The following is a 19,532-nucleotide window of genomic DNA, read 5'->3' as shown; positions in this document are numbered from 1 at the left end:
AATTCTGCCAAGTTTTCCCAAATTTTCAACAAACTTAATTTCTTCGATTCGCTTGATCCCGAAACCTTTAAATACTTGTCTAACACTTATTAAAAGTCTTCCTTAACCTTATAGGGGTATCATAGCCTCTCTGGACTCACGTTAGTTTACTTACGACACAATCAACGCGGAAATTTACGAGGTGTAACATTCTCAAATTAAAGGTAAAATACATAGACAATCTCCTTAACTTGGTATCCATTTTTGACCTAGCCACTCAACTACGTCTAGTACATTAGTCATAGCTATATATTATTGGCCACCTGAGCCAAGTACTTAATGTCCTTCCTTTTGAGCACAACTAAGTTACCTGGCTCACATCGTGATCCTCACTTATGTGTAGCGTGTGAGTAAGGAAAAAGCTTGCTGACATGGATATTTAAAGGTGAAATAAACGCCACCGATTAACTATTCTAAACAATAAAAACACCTAATCTTCTTCTCCATCAAACTAACCGACATATTGGGAAAAAAAGCACAGGAAATATACAAATTTTTAAGCTCTAGAATTTGAATTATAGAGAACATACAAATGCAAGAGCAAAAAATATCAGCTAACTCTTAAAGTTCTATATAAAATTGAGTAATTTTACAAGTGAATTAGTCAAAAGTCCCCTAAACTATCATCAATTTATGAGTTTCTACCTAAACTTTTGGGTGTTTAAAGAACCCCCTAAACTAAAATGAGCTCATATTAAAATACCCCCAAGGGATATGATATGTTACGTGAATATCACGCTCCAAAAGCTCTTCCAAAGGGTTCCAAATGACAGTACACCGTGGACAAATTTTTGAGTGAATTGGTTTAACCCCCCTATAAACCACAGATGATGAGGGAGAGATAAGAAAAAGCTTGTAATACTAGCTGGCTAGCACTTCACATTCTTTCTATTCAATCTCATTCAGTTCTGGATAGATAGCAATACTAAAATAATAACCGTTGCCTGACCAATCGACTTAGACACCAAACTACTCGGTGCCGACCCATGTACTTTTAACTTTTAGGAAAGGTTGCCCCGTAGATCCTAAATCTATTTACACGAAGAAAAGATTATGTAGCGAAGGAGATTCTTATTTATACAAATAACACTCGAGCTTGAGACGAGCATGAAGAGATTAGTGATACTCCTTTATCTTTTGAGTTGTTCTGCCGAATCGGTCGCTCCAGATCTTTGCTCTTTATCCGCCGGAAATTAGTAAACTTTAATTTGATTCTCAGCACTTACAATAAACCAATTAATAGCTTAAGTCACAACTGCAGTGTAAATCTTCTGCCCATAAAAAAAAAAAGGAAAAAGAAAATTGAAGCAAGTACATTAATGTGAGGTTGGTGGTTTCCAGTGAGGTTGTTAGCTTAATACAGGCATGTTCCAACTTTTTAAACAAAATAACTTTTTCTATCATTTGACTTCAAACTATACTTATTTTGATTCCCACTTTGAACTACTAATACCAAATACTCCGTACCTTCTATCTTAAGTCTTAATTGACAGAAAGAAAAAAAACAATAAGGAAGTAGCCTCTAACAGATTAATTTAACAAGAATATGCAAAGGTTATCAGCTTGAATTTGGCAACTAACCAATGAAACGTATGACTCTAACTGAATGAAAGAGACAGACCCTAACGAATCTATTTTCTTATGTAATAAAAAGATGGAGAATGACAAACTAACGCAAGTTAGCTAAAGCAATGTGCCTATAAATTCTCTCTGATCCAATACAAACACATCTACGAACTTGGAGTAGATGTGTGTGTAGCAACTCGAACAAAGAAAGAGACCTATTTCTAAAGTAGCAAAAAGAAGTAAGTAATTAAAATGGCCAAATTTGGAGACTTGGGTAATTTTCTAGTGTTGTGTATACTACTAGGAATAGTGGGTTCAAGCCATGCTCAGTTACAACTCAACTTCTATGCAAAGAGCTGTCCACAAGCAGAGAAGATAATTCAAGATTATGTGCAAAAGCACATTCCAAATGCTCCATCTCTTGCAGCTGCCTTGCTCAGGATGCAATTCCATGATTGCTTTGTCAGGGTAAGTTCATCACTCATTTCATATAAAGAGTGTCATTCTTGAAATAATGTACTTCTCTGATTTTTTTAATCGGTTTTTTACAGGGTTGTGATGCTTCTGTACTCCTGAATTTCACTTCGAGCACAAAAAACCAGACTGAAAAAGTGGCAGTTCCTAATCAAACACTGAGAGGCTTCTCATTCATCGATGGTGTGAAGAAAGCAGTTGAAGCTGAATGTCCTGGCATTGTCTCTTGTGCAGATATTGTTGCCTTAGTTTCTAGAGACTCTGTTGTGGTCACAGTAAGTATAAAAATTGAACCAACATGCATTCTAGTTTCTAAATTACGGACCATATTTGCCTAGCATAAACTGCTCAGACCAATAAATTGAACTGAGGTTATAGTTAATGCCGCTAATAGAAAAAAATGAGATAACTAGTCATTGAAAACATGAAAGGGCTAAGCTAAAAGGAAAGATGTTCTTAATGTCTGTCTCCCTTTTTCTTCAGGGAGGCCCTTACTGGAATGTTCCAACTGGTAGAAGAGATGGAAGATTATCAAACGCCTCGGAAGCCTTGGCCAACATCCCTCCTCCAACTAGTAACTTTTCCAGTCTCCAGACATCGTTTGCCAGCAAGGGTCTTGACCTTAAAGACTTGGTCCTATTGTCTGGTAAGTTTAAATTAGTACGTCCACGCTGATATCTGCTTCTTCTATATCAAGATTTTCCATTTAGGTCTTTTGGACAAAAATCATTACTACTATGAACAATTTCCTATCAGGTGCGCATACCATTGGAGTCTCACACTGCCCGTCATTTTCATCACGTTTATACAATTTTACCACAGTTTGGGGCACACAAGATCCGTCTCTAGACAGTGAATATGCAGCTAATCTTAAGATGAAGAAATGCAAATCAATCAATGACAATACGACAATTGTCGAAATGGATCCAGGCAGTTCCAGTAAATTTGATCTCAGCTACTATAAGCTTGTGCTCGAGAGAAAAGGGCTACTCCAATCTGATGCAGCCTTGACAACAAGTGCGACAACAAAGTCATACATCAACCAGCTAGTACAAGGATCACTCCAACAATTTAATGTTGAATTCGGTCTAGCCATGGAGAAAATGGGCAGGATAGAAGTCAAGACCGGCTCTGCTGGTGAGATTAGGAAGCACTGTGCAGTTGTGAATAGTTAAGAGCAGTCCTTGCACTTTGTTCCCAGCTTCCAAATATTTTGTGTTTGTATTTGTGTGTGATTTATTTGGGTAACATGTATTATGTCTATTATTGTGTACTTATTCCAATTTATTCTTGTATATCGATGGTTTTCTGAAATAAAACTGAGATTCTAGGAGCTGCTTTGTCTACGGAAATAGCCTCTCTACCTCCCAAGATAGAGGTAAGGACTGCGTACACTCTACCCTCCCCAGACTTCACCTTTGTGGGATTGTATGTTGTTGTTGTATTCTTGGAGCTGCTTTGTGTAGAAGTTCGAAAATGGAATCTTTCCTAGAAAAGGTTCTGTTATTCCTTTCTAACCTCTTTTTAGCTAGTGAGGCTTACCTTTTCGTCATGATTGAATGTTTATGGTTGATTTTGGACTGATGATCACTGAAAATTCTTTGTCGGAACACATAATATATCTTTCACAGGCTTGAAAGGGTATGTTAATTTTTAGTTCCTGTGTACAGACACGGATCATGATGAATAATTCCAGCCATGATGGATACAAACAGAATTAGCTACACATAGTAGGACTTGTAGTTATGAAGCTGGTTTAGAGAAAAAAAAATAGTTGCTCTAGATCTAATAAGACAGCATAAATCAAGTTGTATTAACGAACACTTGTAGTGCAAATAATTAATATTAGCTTATTCTTTATTAAGCTCAGACAGTAGCTTTATATTGGCATGCTATGCTTCATCAAACTCTTTTCTCTGCATATATAACCAGCGTTTTGAGTATGTCATGATTTGATCCCCATTCTTCCATATCTTTGCTTTGGCTTAGGTCATGCCAGGATATTACTTTGTGATAGTACAGTTCCTGATCGGCGACTGGGGGTATTAATTACCTAAATGCATGTTTAATCTCTATGTGGCCATTACTCTATACACTTCTTGATTGGTGATAGCGACAGTAAGATAAGGCTGGATATTTTGAGTTTCGTTTAGACTCTAAAGTACCAGTGGTCATTGTTCATTTATGCTTAGCCTTCAATCATTCCCGTATCTAGTCGAAATAGTAGCTTCGGAAACTTCAATATTCTTGGAATGATAAGTTGCATTTATCCTGTTTGGCATTGTAGTCAGTCTCACTCATTTTACAGCTAAGCTTAATAGCAAGTCACTTTCTTTGTTGAAAAACATTGAAATCAAGATGAAAGGCGACTTTCTTCTAAATTTATGATTAGGACTATCAGCTACAGGGCGTTTTAATCATCAGTTATTTCTCCACATGTATGTCAATAATGACAAAGTAAAATTCAAGTGGCAAGATGATCAGTCTACTAACTTTCACTGTACATGAAAAATCAAAATCATCAAATGTTTTGACACTTTGATGGAGCTTTTAAGCCTAAAATATAGACATTTGCTTATTAGTATCTGCAATATCGTAAATGAGAGTAAAAAGTGCAAAGAATTACTGTATTTAATGAAATTATCTGCAATTCATTCAACGGCAAAACAACAAAGCAGCAGTACATTGACAAATAGATAAACAGAGCAAGTTCAAGAAAACCCCTATACTGAATTAATTATACATTCCTTAAGTATCTCTAAATGTCTATACTGTAATTATACCTTCTATGATGAAGTTGTCATAAAATTCCGTTTCTGCTCATGAACTTCACGCCAATATCTGTTCCGCTTCTCTCTTGACTTGACCAGTTCCGCTTCTTTGGGCTCCAACTGTGACAAAATTTGAGGCAGAACATGTTTCGGATCTTCCCGGAGTTTTTTAATAATAAAGAAACCTTCTTCTTCGTATTCTTTCCGGATGCAACTGAGACTCACAGCACTGAAATATTCGTCGATGTTGATAATTTGATGCTGATTTTCTGCTGAGTCCCTCAAAATTTCCATCAAAACTTTTGCAGATTTCACAGTTCTTCTGACATGGGACAAGTGAATGTCAACTTCAAACATCTCATCTTCCATTCGAAAGTCATCATGTTTTTTCTGCATTCGAGTCTTGATTTCATCACCACTATTACTTGGTGATAAATCCCCCTTCTTCTTAATTTTCTTTCTAGCCCCATAATCAGTACCCAAAAGCAACTCAAACTCATCCACCAAATCTTGATTTTCATCACCAAAGATTTTCGTTACTGCATCATAAGCCTCTTTGTGAGAAAATTTACCCTTTGTGATTGCCCTGATGATCTCTAAGTATTCCCTGATAACACCCCCTTCATCAGCAAAGCGTTTTTGAACTTTATTCATAAAAACAATGCAAGGGTTCAATTTATTCGTATCAGCGCAGATAACATTGTTCTTTCGAGGCTGTCGTGCATGTGGTAACGTTTCTTGAAATTGCGGAGGCAAGAAAACTCGATAGCCAATTAGCAAATCTTGTTGGTATTGAAACAGATTCTCCAATTCAGATACGACAGCCGAGACATCCTTTTCAGTATCATAACGACTCATGACTTGGCGAAAGTGACCGTAAAGTTGTGGATGTGATTGCACACGACGAATGAAAGAGTAGGCAGCGGCCTCAACACCAGGAAATACCATTGTTCGATTCTTTTTGTCTGAAAGAAAGAGAAAATTAGTATATTCTTTTCTGTGAAGAAGTATTGCTACTCTGAGAGCAGTAATGCTAGTATTTATATGGGAGTTAAGGAAAATTGATAGGAAAATTGATACTTTCTTGTCCTAGTGGAACTAGGATTTAAAATAGTAATCCTACTTTAGCTGGGAAAATTAATAGTCCTATTTTCTAGTCCTGGTCCTAATTTTATTTCACGCGGGAAAGGTTTGAAAATGTTTCTCGATACCCCTTCTCAAGCTTGATTTATCTTCTCAACAGCCATAACTTTCTATAGACGCATTTTCAACCCATAGATTTTCATTTCGAGTGCTTATACCGTTTTTATTTGAAATCAACTAAAGTTTTATTTATTGAATCCTTTCTTATTTGTACTATGTAGGAAATCTTAATATTTAGGATAAAGTGCATTCTAAATTAGTTGTTATTAATTCTTTTTCTTTCGTTATTCGTTTATTCCAACAAATGACCCCCCTATAGACTGTAGTTTATTTATTTTGTATAATATATTAATTTATTTGCAATAGGACATTGACTCAATCTTAATCATTTTAGATTTTACATTGTTACATATCCATCATTTTACAGGGAAAAGAACGAATCTCTTCATTCCAAATCTCTAAAAGACCAAAAGATTAAAACAAAAAAAAAATCTGTCTGTTTGGCAAATCTTTTAGGGACCGTAATAAACTATATAACAAATATTCGATTATCTTAGATTCAATGTTGGCTCCCAAAAATAACAACAATTTTCATAAGATATTCCAGAAGGGTATAACCTTCAAGTTCACATGAAACAATGATTGGTTTATTTTCTCATGGTAGTCACTCATACTCTCGGTTACTGGCAAAACAAAAAGTCTTCTATCCTCGTCGCTGTAACTCGGTATCTTGCACAGAAATTTGTTCAGTCTAAAACCACCTGAGTTGCCTTATAATACGGTTTCATACTTAAGTTTAACATAGAGAGCGAGTTTTCTCCTTAGTATTCCTTCTGTTGGAACTAAGGTAAAGTTAGGAATCAGAACGATACTTGCAAGAGTATGTTTAAGAGCTCAAAATGGATAACAGACCACGGAGAACGGATAACATAAAAGCTGCAGCTGTAGTCAAGTTTGAGAGCTCGGACTACCGCGCTTCGCAGAGATTCTAGGCAATAACTGACTGTGGCGCAATACGGAACATGCAATATGCAAAACGAAAAAATTTAGAATGGAAAGTAGAAGGAACTTTCTGAATGCGGCTCAACTTCAAAAGAGAAATCCATCAGTAGGCTTTAAGAAAAACATTATCTAGCCCTGGAGGCTACTTGTGATTAGGAATGTGTATGTAGTTCAAATATAGCTGTAAAATCAGCATGGTTCTTGGTGTAACTGCTGCAGATATAACATAAAATGTGTAGCCACCTAAAGTTTCTGGATCACAACTGAATTGGCTAGGCCAGCTTGCTCTACTGTCTGGTCAAGATCAGAGAGTTGTTTGGGAGGAAAGCCCACCGTCTGCAGTCGATAACTCCTTGATCCCCCAGGCCTTGATGCATCAATAAACCCTCGAATATCTCTGATTGTGTGTTGGTAGTTAAACCGAGAAACCATCCGTGTACCATCTGCTAACCTTAGTTGGATCGAGGTTGAAGGCTGTGATTGATCAACAACTAGGCCCACTGATGGCGATGGAGCTGCAGTGAATGATGGCATAGCACCAATGGAGTCTACTTGTTCAGCATTGCTAGTGCTACCTAAAGTTCTTCCCGTGCCCTGAAATAAAGTACGACGCTTCTCCGGTACCTGCAAATAAGACCACAAGCCAATTAAGAAAAGTGTGTTACCATGAAGGGCCAAGGTTTTAGAAGCATAATTGAGACCCTTTGGTAATAGAGGAATAAGGACGTACAGGGCAGTCCTCCTCTCTCCTTGTCAGATTAACTCGAACAGATGTCCTCCTATCTTCTGGCTCAAGTTCTTTTGGGCATTCAGACTTTCGGATACTCTGAATTACACATACCAAAATATTAATAGAAGGTCTGGAGAAAGATAAAAACTACACAGAAAAAGCAAAAACCAGCAAAAGTCACATTAATGGTTCTTCAGCTTCTGCCTAACAACGAGGGCATGAAATTACATCAGAGTTTTCTCCAATTTCAACAAGAAAAAGTCATGTGGAAAGAAAGTTAATATGGAATATCAGATACAAGTGCACTCTGCAAAAGAGAAGGGAGTAGAATTAAGAGCTTAATTCATGTTATTAAGTTCAACAAGTCGGACCCATCACCCAAAAGAGAAAAACTAATTTCGGTTTTTTTTTGGTGGGTCGGAGGGGGAGGGGTGATTATGTCTTCAAATTTGCCAATGTGAAGATTTTTTTTGTGTGTGTGGACATCAACACAAAAGATGCATATGTCTTTATTTTTGTACATGTGAAGATTTTTGTTTGGGGTAGACAACATATACGGACATAACACAAAACAGTTTCAGGATTAGACATCGCGAGGACACAACAACTGGTTTTCCATATGCTTCTAGGAAGCACCAAATTAAGATGCCTTCAATTTAGTTTCTCAGCTCCTTCCAGTGAAAGATAATGGATCTCCAAGCAAATTCACTACTATTGTCACAAACTTGCTTCAAAATCACTACGTTAGAAAAGATTACCTTCTATACACATCAGAATACTTAGATGATATGGTTCCAAAACATGTTCTACATTGTTACTTAGATTCACATTTTCCCTTTCAGAGAAAGGTTTAAGTTGGTCCCTTTCAGAGAAAAGTTTTAGCTAGTCACTAACTTTAACTTGAGGTTGAATATTGGATAACACGATTAGGATTATAACATTTATGTAACTAAAGGTCTGACCCTGAAGCATTAAAAAGCAAACAAATGTCAGGGGCAGAGTTTGGGTGAGGGGGTTATTGCCTTAGTGGAGGGAAACCATCGTTGTCACCCATAGCTACAGGAAGTGGTTTATAGCCGACCAAAAATAGGAGAAACAACAGAATCTAAAAAACACTGTTAAACCTACAACACGCCTCTTTTATCATTTTTCTAGATGCACAATACTTCAGTAGTAGCAACTTTCGAGATGTGCAAGATAGATAGTAAGCACGATGTGCATTTACCTAATCCAAAGGCCATTTATATATGAGATTCCTAACAAAAACCATGAACTAATCTATATGCAAGGTCCAGTTTTTGTGTTTTGTAGTCTGAATAATGCCATCACGTCAACTAGTTTGAAATGGAGCTTTTGACTAGGATAAAAGCAAGATCCAAATTCTGCCCAAAGACCTATCACCAAGCTCTCGTAGAAGAAAAAATTGGACATACCCTATACTTAAAAATGCTCAGTTGAATCCATTATGCTACACTTGAGTTATGGTTCATATCAGTTCCAACAAAAAGAGTAGAATGGTGCAAATTTATGTGAACACCTATTCTAACGAAAGGAGGCTTAGTTGACTCAGCTGAGGAGAACCACATGTGTAATGAATATAGAACCACAAAGATGAAGAACTACAGGTAACATTCAAAGGGTAAACTCATGACTGACATTACCTCTAAGAAAGGGGCATTTTCTGGATCATCAAACCTCCGCAAGGGCCCATCATCTATAGTGAACCCATTGGTCCAGAAAGTGATAATATGAGTAACACTCTCAGGTGGCTGAGGAGCAGCAGCAGACACAGTCTCACCCGTAAGTCTTCTAGAAGTTCCAGTAAAGCTTCTAGAGCCAGAGGATGCAGGAGGTCCTTCAACAGCTGCATGTTGTCTAGCTTGATCGAATATTGCGTCCACATTATTTGCTTTAGATGGATCTTGAACAAGCATTCCACTACAAAAAGACTTTGATCAGCAAATTACTAGTGAAAATGCACACTGCGCCTCTATAATACAAGTCTGAATAATATTCAAGTGTATCGATGTAACAGAACACCTCAAGAATTAGAACTATGTAATTAAGATATTTGTTTTCTCCGTCTCAAAACAACAGAATAAGGGAATTGGATGATGCAATCTGGTGACAGATGAGAAGAGAGACTGTAGTTAAATGATCTCCATGTGATCATGTACCAGAAGCAAATTCTTATACTAGTTCTTATAAAGTACTACATGTTTAATTTCTTTTGGATGGCGAGCACTACGTGTTTGATTTTTCATATTCCGGCATTTCTAAAAATACTTAAATACATGAACAAGTCATAAAGCCACTTAAGTCCAAGCCAAATAATGAAATTTCACGACATCATAATAATAGGAATATCCAATATTTACACCACCAATTGGTAAAAACAGGTACCATAGGACACAAAAGGAAAGCATGGCGCACTAAGCTCCCGCTATGCGCGGGGTCCAAGGGAAGGGCCGGACCACAAGGTCTATTGTACGCAATCTTACCCTACATTTCTGCAAAAGGTTGTTTCCATGGCTCAAACCCGTGACCTCATGGTCACATGGCAGCAACTTTACCCGTTACGCTAAGGCTCCCCTTTATACCATATAGGACATACTCGTAGGAAAAACACGTTAAACCCATAAATTCGACCCAATCCCATACTTGAGCCTGATTGTGTGTCAACTCTCAGCACCCCCTCCTTAAATACTAGGTCAAGGGCCCACTGGCTTAGATGACCAAAATTGCCAGTGTAAACACGTCACATTGATAAGCAAATACATCATGCAACATTGTAATATCAAAATACATATAGCGAGGCACCCAAGGGTGTGACATAGTGTTCAACAAGAGAGAATGAAGACTACGGGAAACCGGGATACAAGTCCTGGTAGAAGCAAAAAAAGCTAGATGATCTGTACTTAGTGGGAGGATGTAGGAGTTGAGCGGGCACCACAGTTGAGGGGTCGTTTGGTAGCTAGTTAGAAGGTAAGTTATTCATGTATAAAATTAATATGTTGTTGATTTGCAATTTAAAACCCCACATAACTAATATACATGCATAACTTATGAAAGAATGTATTATTTCGTGCAGGATAGAAGGTGGAATAACTAAGTACATGAATAACTAATAGATTCCCTCATAACTAATTCATGTATTACTAATACATGCATAACTCTAACCAGTTACCAAACGACCCCTTTAATTAAGAATAAGTGGAATAATAACTTACTATCATCACAGTTTTCACATATTCCTCTTATCAATGCCTCAAATATCTCAACCAGTAAGTCCCAAGAAATCATACTCAAACACTTTTCTCCAATTCTTACTAAAAAACAACCAAATGCACAACATAGAGGTGGCAAAATGGGTTTAAAATATGGTTATCCGCCCGATCCAACCCATTTTAAATGGGTTGGATATCCTATCCATTTAATATGGGTCCAATATGAGTCAACCCATATTATCCACTTAAAATATGGGTAAATTAATGGGTAAAATGGATAAAACCCACAACATATAGAGTGTGTTTGGTATGAAGGAAATGTTTTTTAATTTTCCCATGTTTGGTTGGTCAAAATGTTTTGGAAAATATTTTCTCTAGAAAACAAGTTCCTTAACCACCCCCTCCTACCCCCACCCCCACCACCCCCCACTACCTCCCTCCCCACCCCTATAACCACCCAGCCCACCCCCTACCCCTATCACCACCTACCCCCAACCCTTACCTCTCACCTCCCTACCACCACCTCTATCTCTCAACTTTGCAAAACTAGACATTTTGTGAAAGTAGTAACTTTCAAAAATAGCAACTTTGCAAAAGTAATCACATTACAAAAGTAGCCGCTTTTTCAAAATATTACTTGCGAAAAGTAGCTACTTTTCAAAAATAGTCGTTTTGCAAAAGTATTCACTTAAGAAAATAGTCACTTTGTAAAAGTAGTCACTTTTAGAAAATAGCCACTTTGTGAAAGTAGATACTTTTTAAAAATAGTCACTTTTTGAAAGTAGTCAATTTTCATGAATAGTCATTTTGTGAAAGTAGTTACTTTAAAAACTAACTGCTTTGCAAAAGTAGCCATTTTTTAAAATAGCTTCTTTGTGAAAGTATTAAAATAACCATTTTGAAATGTGCCATTTCCAAGATAGTGGTCAATTTTTGTAAAGTAGCCATTTTTTAAAAGTGACACAAAAATGGCTACTTTTGTAAAGTGGCCATTTTTTGAAAAATGACAAAAAAGTTGCTTATTTTTGCAAATTTGCATTTTCGGTTATTTTCCAAGAAATAAATTTTTGCAAAAATAACCATTTTTATGTCACTATAAAAATGGTCAATTTACAAAAATAGCCATTTTTTGTCACTTTTAAAAAATGGCTAGTTTACAAACATAGTCACTTTTTGGGGTTGTCTTCAAAGTACAAAGTGGTCATATATGAAATAGACGCTTTGGGAGGGGGGTGGGTGAGGGTTGGGTGGAGCGGTGGTGTGGGATAGGATGGAGTTGGGGTGGGTAGGTGAAGATGAAGTGCATTCGAGGGTGATCGTTGGGTAGTGCTGGGATTTGGTTGGGGAGTGGGTGGTGGGGGGGTGGGGTTGGGTCGATATTTTCCAAAAAAGATTTTCTTTGAGGTCGTGTCATTGAAAAGGTTCGAAGTTCTATTCTTCCCACAAATGTTGAGGTGCAACTATGTACTAGGGATTGGATTTATGGACAAAATGGTAAATTAATCTTCTCCGTATTGGCTACATGAAGCCAACATCTTTGAAGTAGCTTTGGATAATATGGATAATATGGATATCCATATTATCCGACGGGTAACCCATTTTTTAACCGTGTTAAATATGGGCGGGTCGGGTAACTGATCCGTTTTTTGTCAATCCATTTTCAACCCGACCCATATCCAACTCGACCCACCCGTTTGCCACCCCTAGCACAACATAAAGACCAATCCTCTATAACTAAATATGAATGAAGCAATATAAAGTACGCATTAGTAGTAAATTAGTTATACCTTTTTTCTCCACCAGTATAATACTCTTGAGGCTCATCATCATCACTACCAGACCCCGCCACAGGCCTACGATTCAGATCAGAGAAAGTATGAATTCCACCACTTCTCCTTCCGCCGCCGCCGCCTTGGGTAGTGCTCGGAGGGTTTCTTCTAGGTCGCGGCGGAGACGGAGATCGAGAGCGCGACGGAGAACGGCGTTGCGCGGCGGCGGAAACAGGGATATCGCCGTCGTCATCGGCGGCGGCGGGGAGGGTATTGTTAGGGCCAGAGCCGTCAAAGAAAGTGGAGACGGCGGAATCTAAATCGAAGTTGTGGCTTTCAAGGAAGAAAAGGGCTTCGGGTTTTGTTGAAGATGTGATTTCACAGAATGTGGTGAGGAGTTCTTCTCTTTGTGAGTCGGTGGGGAGATTTGCTTGATTTTCCATCTTGCTTTCTGCTGTTTCTTCGTCTTTCTCTCTTCTGCTTCTACTTATGAGTAGAGTTTAGTATATATTCGTTTCTTTCCGCCCAAGAATTGGGTTCTTTTTTTTTTTCTTTTTTTTTCCCCTCCTTTGTTGGAGGTTTATTACTTGGGAAAAGGGCCTGATTTACCCCTCTACTTTAGGAAAATATTCATATTTACCCCCCGTTATACTATTAGCCCATTTATCACCTAATTCTGATAGTTGAAATATTTGCCCTTATTTTTAACCCCCGTCCCCGATAGTATAACGGGGTAAATATGAACCTTTTACAAAGTAGAGGGGTAAATCGCCCTTTTATTTCCGATTCTTCTATTTTTAGATAACGTTGGAGGTTTCCTAACTAGTTTTGATTTGCTAAAAGAACAATATACTGCAATAATTTTATGCAAAAGTAAGACATTGCTTCATCGAAAAGAAGGTTTTACAATGGACATATTATAACAACAATTTATCCAAACGAGGGCATTACATTGCATTCATCCATTTGAGGAAAGAAGAGCCAAATGGAGGCTATAAGTCATTCTCAAGTGATTAAAGTGTCAACTTTGGAAGACAAAGTAACAAAGATGTGGATGGTAATTATAGTTTCATCGGCACTTTTCGTGGTTTTCGTAGTAACTTGAAAAATATTATCATGAAAACCACGAAAAGTGCCGATGAAACTATAATTACCATCCACATCTTTGTTACTTTGTCTTCCAAAGTTGACACTTTAATCACTTGAGAATGACTTATAGCCTCCAATTTTCTTCTTTCCTCAAATTGGATGAATGTGTAATGCCCCGTTCGATAAATTGTTATAATATGTCCATTGTAAAACCTTCTTTTCGATGAAGCAATGTCTTACTTTTTGCATAAAATTATTGTGTATATTGTTCTTTTAGCAAATCAAAAAACTAGTTAGGAAAACCTCCAACGTTATCTAAAAATAGAAGAATCGGAAATAAAAAGGCCCGATTTACCCCTCTACTGGGAAAAGGTGTTCATATTTACCCCCGTTATACTATCGTGATGCGTGGTTAAAAATAGGGCAAATGTTTCAACTATTGTAACGGTAGGGGTATAAATGGGCTAATAGTATAACGGGGGGTAAATATGAACATTTTTCTAAAGTAGAGGGGTAAATCAGGCCCTTTTCCCTTATTACTTTTACAGCATTATCTATACTAGTTAATGCTCTTTTCTTTTCGGACTGTTCTTTCATGACTTTTTCGCTTTTGTTATTCCTTATTTTTATATTGTTTTCGGTATGCTTAGCCCTATCTGACCTTTTATCTTATTTTCCTCTCTTTTCCTCTCTTGAGCCGAGGGTCTTTCGGAAACAGCCGCCTTACCTTTCAATGTGGGGGTTAGGTCTGCGCACACTCTACCCTCCCCAGACCCCACATGGTGGGATTATACTGGGCTTGTTGTTGTTGTTGTTACAGTCAAATACTGAGTCTCGCATTAATTAAATTTATGACGTGTAATGGGAAAAACCATGACAAGGACCCATTTGGTCATGAGAATTTTTCATTTCTTTCCGAAAAATTATTTCACTTTTTTGAAAGTTGACGTTTGGCTATCAAAATTTCAAATACAACTTTACTTAAAGCCTTATTTTCACTTTCAATACATTAGGGCCCATTTGGCCATGAGAATTATTCACTTTTTTCTGATTTTTTTTTTTCACTTTTTTCATTTTTTTTTACTTTATGGTGTTTGGCCATAAAAATTCCAAATACAACTTTTAGAATTTGGAAAACAAGCAAAACCTTGTTTTTCACTTTTTCCATTTTCTATTTTGGACCTTTACTTTTGTTTTTTTGTTTTCAATTTTTATCCCAAAAGTTTTTATGTTGCTCAATTTTTATCCTAAAAGTTCATACAACTTTTTTCACTAGTCAGAGGCAACTTATGTTGCTCATTGCTCTCCACTCCAACAAACATTGAACATCATGTGCCAAAAAGCCTTGAAAAGAAAAGAAGCAGGTGGAAATTTTGCAACAAAGTCGTATTTAGAGATGTTATATTTTCTGCGTAAGTAAGCTTCCCAGTTTCAGCCTTTTGAAAGAAACCATCAGTTTTGAGCACTCCATAAGCTGATCTCAAGTATAGTTGTTATATTTCACACACTGGTTATGTTTATTAATTGCTTTGGATGGTTTTGCTAGTTTTTAGAAGTTCGGGGGTATAAATCATATTTCATTTAAAAAAAAAAAAGTATATTTCAACAAACAAATATTATTTGTAAAACTATGGCCAAACACAACTCCAATCCAACTTCAAAATTCCAAAAAAATTGATTTTTTTTTTTGTTTCTATGGCCAAACGCCTACTGAAATAACCAGATATTTTTGGAAAAACTATAACAAAAAACAACTCTAACTTCAAAATTCAAAATAAAGTAAAAAATATTTGGTTTTCCTGGCCAAACGCCTACTTAATATTAGTACATCAGTCTCCAAATAAATAACAGCTTAACGTGTAGTATCCCAACTAAACTTGTGTTCTTACAAGGCTAAAACTCTAAGAAAGTTAAAAGTGACCATTTTCTAATAAATTTAGAAGTTCTAAATATTAGTTCATTCGAAATTTAAAAATATTTATGATGATTAATATTTAGCTAGCATGGTATGCGGTTCAATGTAACTTTTGAATGGTATTAGAGGTTATCAATATTTCTATCAAAATCATGTGTCAAATTCTCTCATTAGCATTTTTAATCCTCAAATTCTTTAACAAATGAATAATAATAGAGTTATGAAGATTGAGAGTAACAAGTCATAATATAACATAATTATTGATTGAGAACATCGTCACGATGAATATTATTTGAACATCCTTCTGAAAAATAGCTAGATAGCTGAAATATATATCTCCACTTTCTATTAATCTTGATGTCTTAGTTCTATATCTCTCAAATTATCAGACTTTTATAATCTTGTTATTTAAAAGCAATTTTCTATTCATCATGAAAGAGTAAGGCCTAAATTATAGTGCTGACAATATTTATTTGTTATTTACTTTTTTGGAGTAATTTGTATAATTTGATAATATTTTTAAAAAATTATAATTTTTCAATTGTTTGGAAGTTAAAACGATGTAGTTGATTTGTATTTCATGATAACTTTAGCACAATTACATTGTTTATACTTATAAAAATATGCCAGATGTTTTATTTTTCTATGAGTTTCTTAAACTTTTAATGTACTTAATTTCTACGATTTTTGTATTATTATCAAAGTACAAATTAAAAAATTAAAGATCCATGAGGCTTACGCCTCGCCCTGTACTAAGTCAAATGCTCCACATCAGGTCCCACCTTTTAATCCACTATCGTGTATAGATATTTAACGAAATAATATAATAATTTATTTCAACACAAAATATCAAATAACTTATGATAGAATATCAAATTTGCACTCATTAAGTCCAAATCTCGAATCCCGTTCGAGTTACCTCCATTGTTTAATCACACAAGCCATAGGCAAAATGTGGTCATTGTATTTCAACATTATAAATCTAGTAAGGACACCAGAGGCGGTTTTAGGATTTGAACTTTATGAGTTCTATTTCAAGATCCTCTCTCAATTCAATTGATTTATCGAGTTTGAAATCAATTATTTGTACTTATTTAGTGAACTAGTGTCATTTGGCCTGTGCTAAGCCCGGGCCCAAACCGATCTTATAAAATTCAATTTGTAGATATTTTGTAAATTTTTCTGCTATTGTTTCTTGTTTTTCTAATATCAATTTGATACGTTAAATAGACTTCTATCCCAAAGTTAAAGGGAAAACATTTTTTTAGTTTACATATTAGATATTTTTTTAAATTATAATAATAATAATAATCAAACATTGACTTTTCTAATTGCTATTTTACTTAAATATAAAAATATTGTTGTATAATGAAATCAATACAGTTAACTTATAAATAAATATAAATAATTAAAACCCTTGATATTACAAGATATTTTTGTAGATGTTTGCTCACATTAAACACACGAAAAAAATATTGAAAAGTCCATAAAATTAAATTGTTCTTTCTTTAAGCTTTCATTTTCCTTCCAAAAGATGCATGTTAAAAAATAACATCTTTTTCTTTTTCTTAATTTAATAAATCATTTTACGAAATTCACATTGTAATAACTTTTTCATGTTGAACTTAACTATTTTGTCTTTGATTATACGGTATTTTGCAAAATATTTTAATATTAAAAAGGTAAAAAATTTACTCCACTTTGTGCTATTATTTAGTATTATTATTGTTTGGTTTCTTTAACTACAGTGCTTTTATAACTATAACATTTTATAGTTCCACTTTTAATATATTAATTTATTAGATAAGTTTTATGTTGAAAGCGTGCGCACGTAAAATTTGATTAATTAATTAACGTACTTCGACCTATAATTTACAATTTCGATTCATTTTTAAGTATATTTAACAATGATAGTCTATTTGCATTTATTCTTTTGATTTAAAACCTAATTTTACATTAAGTGAAATCTTTGTTAATTACTTATTTTTGCCAAAGATGTACAACACAAATTACAGGAGAAAATAATTTTTTTTTTATCTATAATCGGACGAATAAATTTTTTAAATAGCAAATGATAATTGGTAATTAACATCAACAAATAATAAATAGTATTATAAAAATAATATTTTAATTCAATAATTAAGCCTATATTATATAATTTGATTGACATGATAATTATATTCTTTGTCTATAATAAATTCTTAAGGAAAAATATAATTTTAAACAAATTTAATATATTTCTCGTAAAAGACTCAAATATGTATAAGCATGTTTTGTGGGAACCACTAATCTTTTCTATGACATCATCATCTTTAGTGTCATAAAAAAAGCCCTTAAGATTCTCAAAATTTACCAAAATTTGTAAGAGTTCACAAGGTAATAAAAACTTTAATTAGGGGTAAAAAGAGACAAAAAATTTATGTGAGGACTACAAAAAATTGATATTCTCCCTTATATATAGTAGTAATGCTGCAAAGAGTTTATGTTAGTTAAAATTTGTGATTTAAGTTTAGTTTTAGACGAAATTAAGGAAAAAATTAAATTCATTAAATAAACCTCAAGAATGAATTTAGTTCTTCATATATAGTCTATGTTTAAAAATATTAATCCCCGGCTAAAATTATAATTTATAGTAGTTTTTGTATTTTTTAAATATCTAAATTTTAATATAAATTATTAAGTTGATCTAACTTAATTTAGCTTCATAGTTTAGTCAAATTAACTCTCAAAAAAATTAAAAGTGCCACATAAATTGGAATGAAGAGAGACTAATTATTAAGATCTAATAAATGCTCCAGTAAGAAATGAAAATGTGGCTCCACAATTGCCTAAATTTTACCAAAATGTCTAATGACAAATAATCTGAAGGGTAATCTAATACTCCCTCCGATTTATATTATATGGTGTTTTTAGCTCGGACACACTCCTTAAAAAATTACTTACCCCTAAAGAGTAAGAAATATTTTCACTAAACAACCCTTAATTAAATAGTGCCGGTTTAATAAAAAAAAATTCAAAAAGCTAATATCTTCTTCATTATGCAAAATCTATTTACTCTAAAACTAAATTGGAATGAAGAGAGGGTAATTAGTAAGATCTAAAATCTAAGGGCTCTTTTGGTTGGGAAACAACTTATCCCGGAATAACTAATCTCGAGATAAGTTATTCTGGGATTAGTTATTCCACCCTCAAGGTGGGATAAAATAAGGCTACGATCCCGGGATAACTAATCTCGAGATTAGTTATCCCGAATTTTTATTCCAACCAAACATGGGATAAGGAGGCACTAAAATTTTATCCCGGGACTATTTTTGCTTATCCCAGACCTCACGTTGTGGGATTTCACTGGGTTGTTGTTGTTGTTGTACTATTTTTGCTTATCCTTCGCACCAAACGACCCCTGAGAGTACAATAAATGGGAGGGAGTAAGGGGGAAAAAAAAAGATTAACAAAAAAATGCAGGCGCCCACGTCTAATGGAAATGAAGAAAAGGAATTGAGCGTTAAAGTGGATAGTTAGGCAAAGAAATGGCAGTGGCAGGCTGGCAGCCACGTGTGTAGCCTCAACCAATCAAAAATCTTGTATTGCAATGTGAGGACGACAAAATTTGGTGATGTTCCCTTATATATAGTTATAATGTTTTAACACGTATACAGGGTACGAATCCATACCTGACCCCCTGCATCCGCCCCTGTTATAAGGATATTATCAGTGTAGGACAGCAAGAGGACCAAAATAGAAATTAAAAGCTCTAACAATGTACTGGTTGCAGCATAAGATTTCTTATTACTTTTGGGGTGTATAACA

At 35.1% G+C, this 19,532-nt stretch overlaps 2 protein-coding genes across 2 annotated transcripts; one reads left to right on the top strand and one right to left on the bottom strand.

Annotated features, from left to right (window-relative positions):
* Nucleotides 1-862: 862 nt before the first annotated feature.
* On the top strand, nucleotides 863-3,412 carry LOC132036500 (peroxidase 3-like). The gene is made up of 4 exons (XM_059426856.1): nucleotides 863-2,073; nucleotides 2,157-2,354; nucleotides 2,563-2,725; nucleotides 2,836-3,412. The coding sequence occupies exons 1-4, from the start codon at nucleotides 1,858-1,860 to the stop codon at nucleotides 3,252-3,254; spliced, it is 996 nt and encodes a 331-aa protein (XP_059282839.1). The 5' UTR covers nucleotides 863-1,857; the 3' UTR covers nucleotides 3,255-3,412.
* A 3,640-nt stretch (nucleotides 3,413-7,052) lies between these two features.
* On the bottom strand, nucleotides 7,053-13,242 carry LOC132035908 (plant UBX domain-containing protein 4-like). The gene is made up of 4 exons (XM_059426061.1): nucleotides 12,740-13,242; nucleotides 9,387-9,663; nucleotides 7,726-7,821; nucleotides 7,053-7,619 (listed from the first exon to the last, which is right to left on the bottom strand). The coding sequence occupies exons 1-4, from the start codon at nucleotides 13,162-13,164 to the stop codon at nucleotides 7,239-7,241; spliced, it is 1,179 nt and encodes a 392-aa protein (XP_059282044.1). The 5' UTR covers nucleotides 13,165-13,242; the 3' UTR covers nucleotides 7,053-7,238.
* Nucleotides 13,243-19,532: the final 6,290 nt, after the last annotated feature.

This window comes from Lycium ferocissimum, chromosome 11 (genome assembly GCF_029784015.1).
Source record: "Lycium ferocissimum isolate CSIRO_LF1 chromosome 11, AGI_CSIRO_Lferr_CH_V1, whole genome shotgun sequence".
Lineage (NCBI taxonomy): Eukaryota > Viridiplantae > Streptophyta > Magnoliopsida > Solanales > Solanaceae > Lycium > Lycium ferocissimum.
Note: the sequence above shows the minus strand (reverse complement) of the source record. Positions and strands in the feature narration are given on the sequence as shown.

Excerpts from the sequence above, each read along its gene's own strand:
- LOC132035908 (XM_059426061.1), bottom strand. The coding sequence starts at position 13,164 with ATGGAAAATCAAGCAAATCTCCCCACCGACTCACAAAGAGAAGAACTC. Across the intron at positions 9,664-12,739 it reads TATACTGGTGGAGAAAAAAG|TGGAATGCTTGTTCAAGATC; the intron begins GTATAACTAATT and ends GTCTTTTTGTAG. Across the intron at positions 7,620-7,725 it reads GGAGAGAGGAGGACTGCCCT|GTACCGGAGAAGCGTCGTAC; the intron begins GTACGTCCTTAT and ends TCTTATTTGCAG.
- LOC132036500 (XM_059426856.1), top strand. The coding sequence starts at position 1,858 with ATGGCCAAATTTGGAGACTTGGGTAATTTTCTAGTGTTGTGTATACTA. Across the intron at positions 2,355-2,562 it reads GAGACTCTGTTGTGGTCACA|GGAGGCCCTTACTGGAATGT; the intron begins GTAAGTATAAAA and ends CTTTTTCTTCAG. Across the intron at positions 2,726-2,835 it reads AGACTTGGTCCTATTGTCTG|GTGCGCATACCATTGGAGTC; the intron begins GTAAGTTTAAAT and ends ATTTCCTATCAG.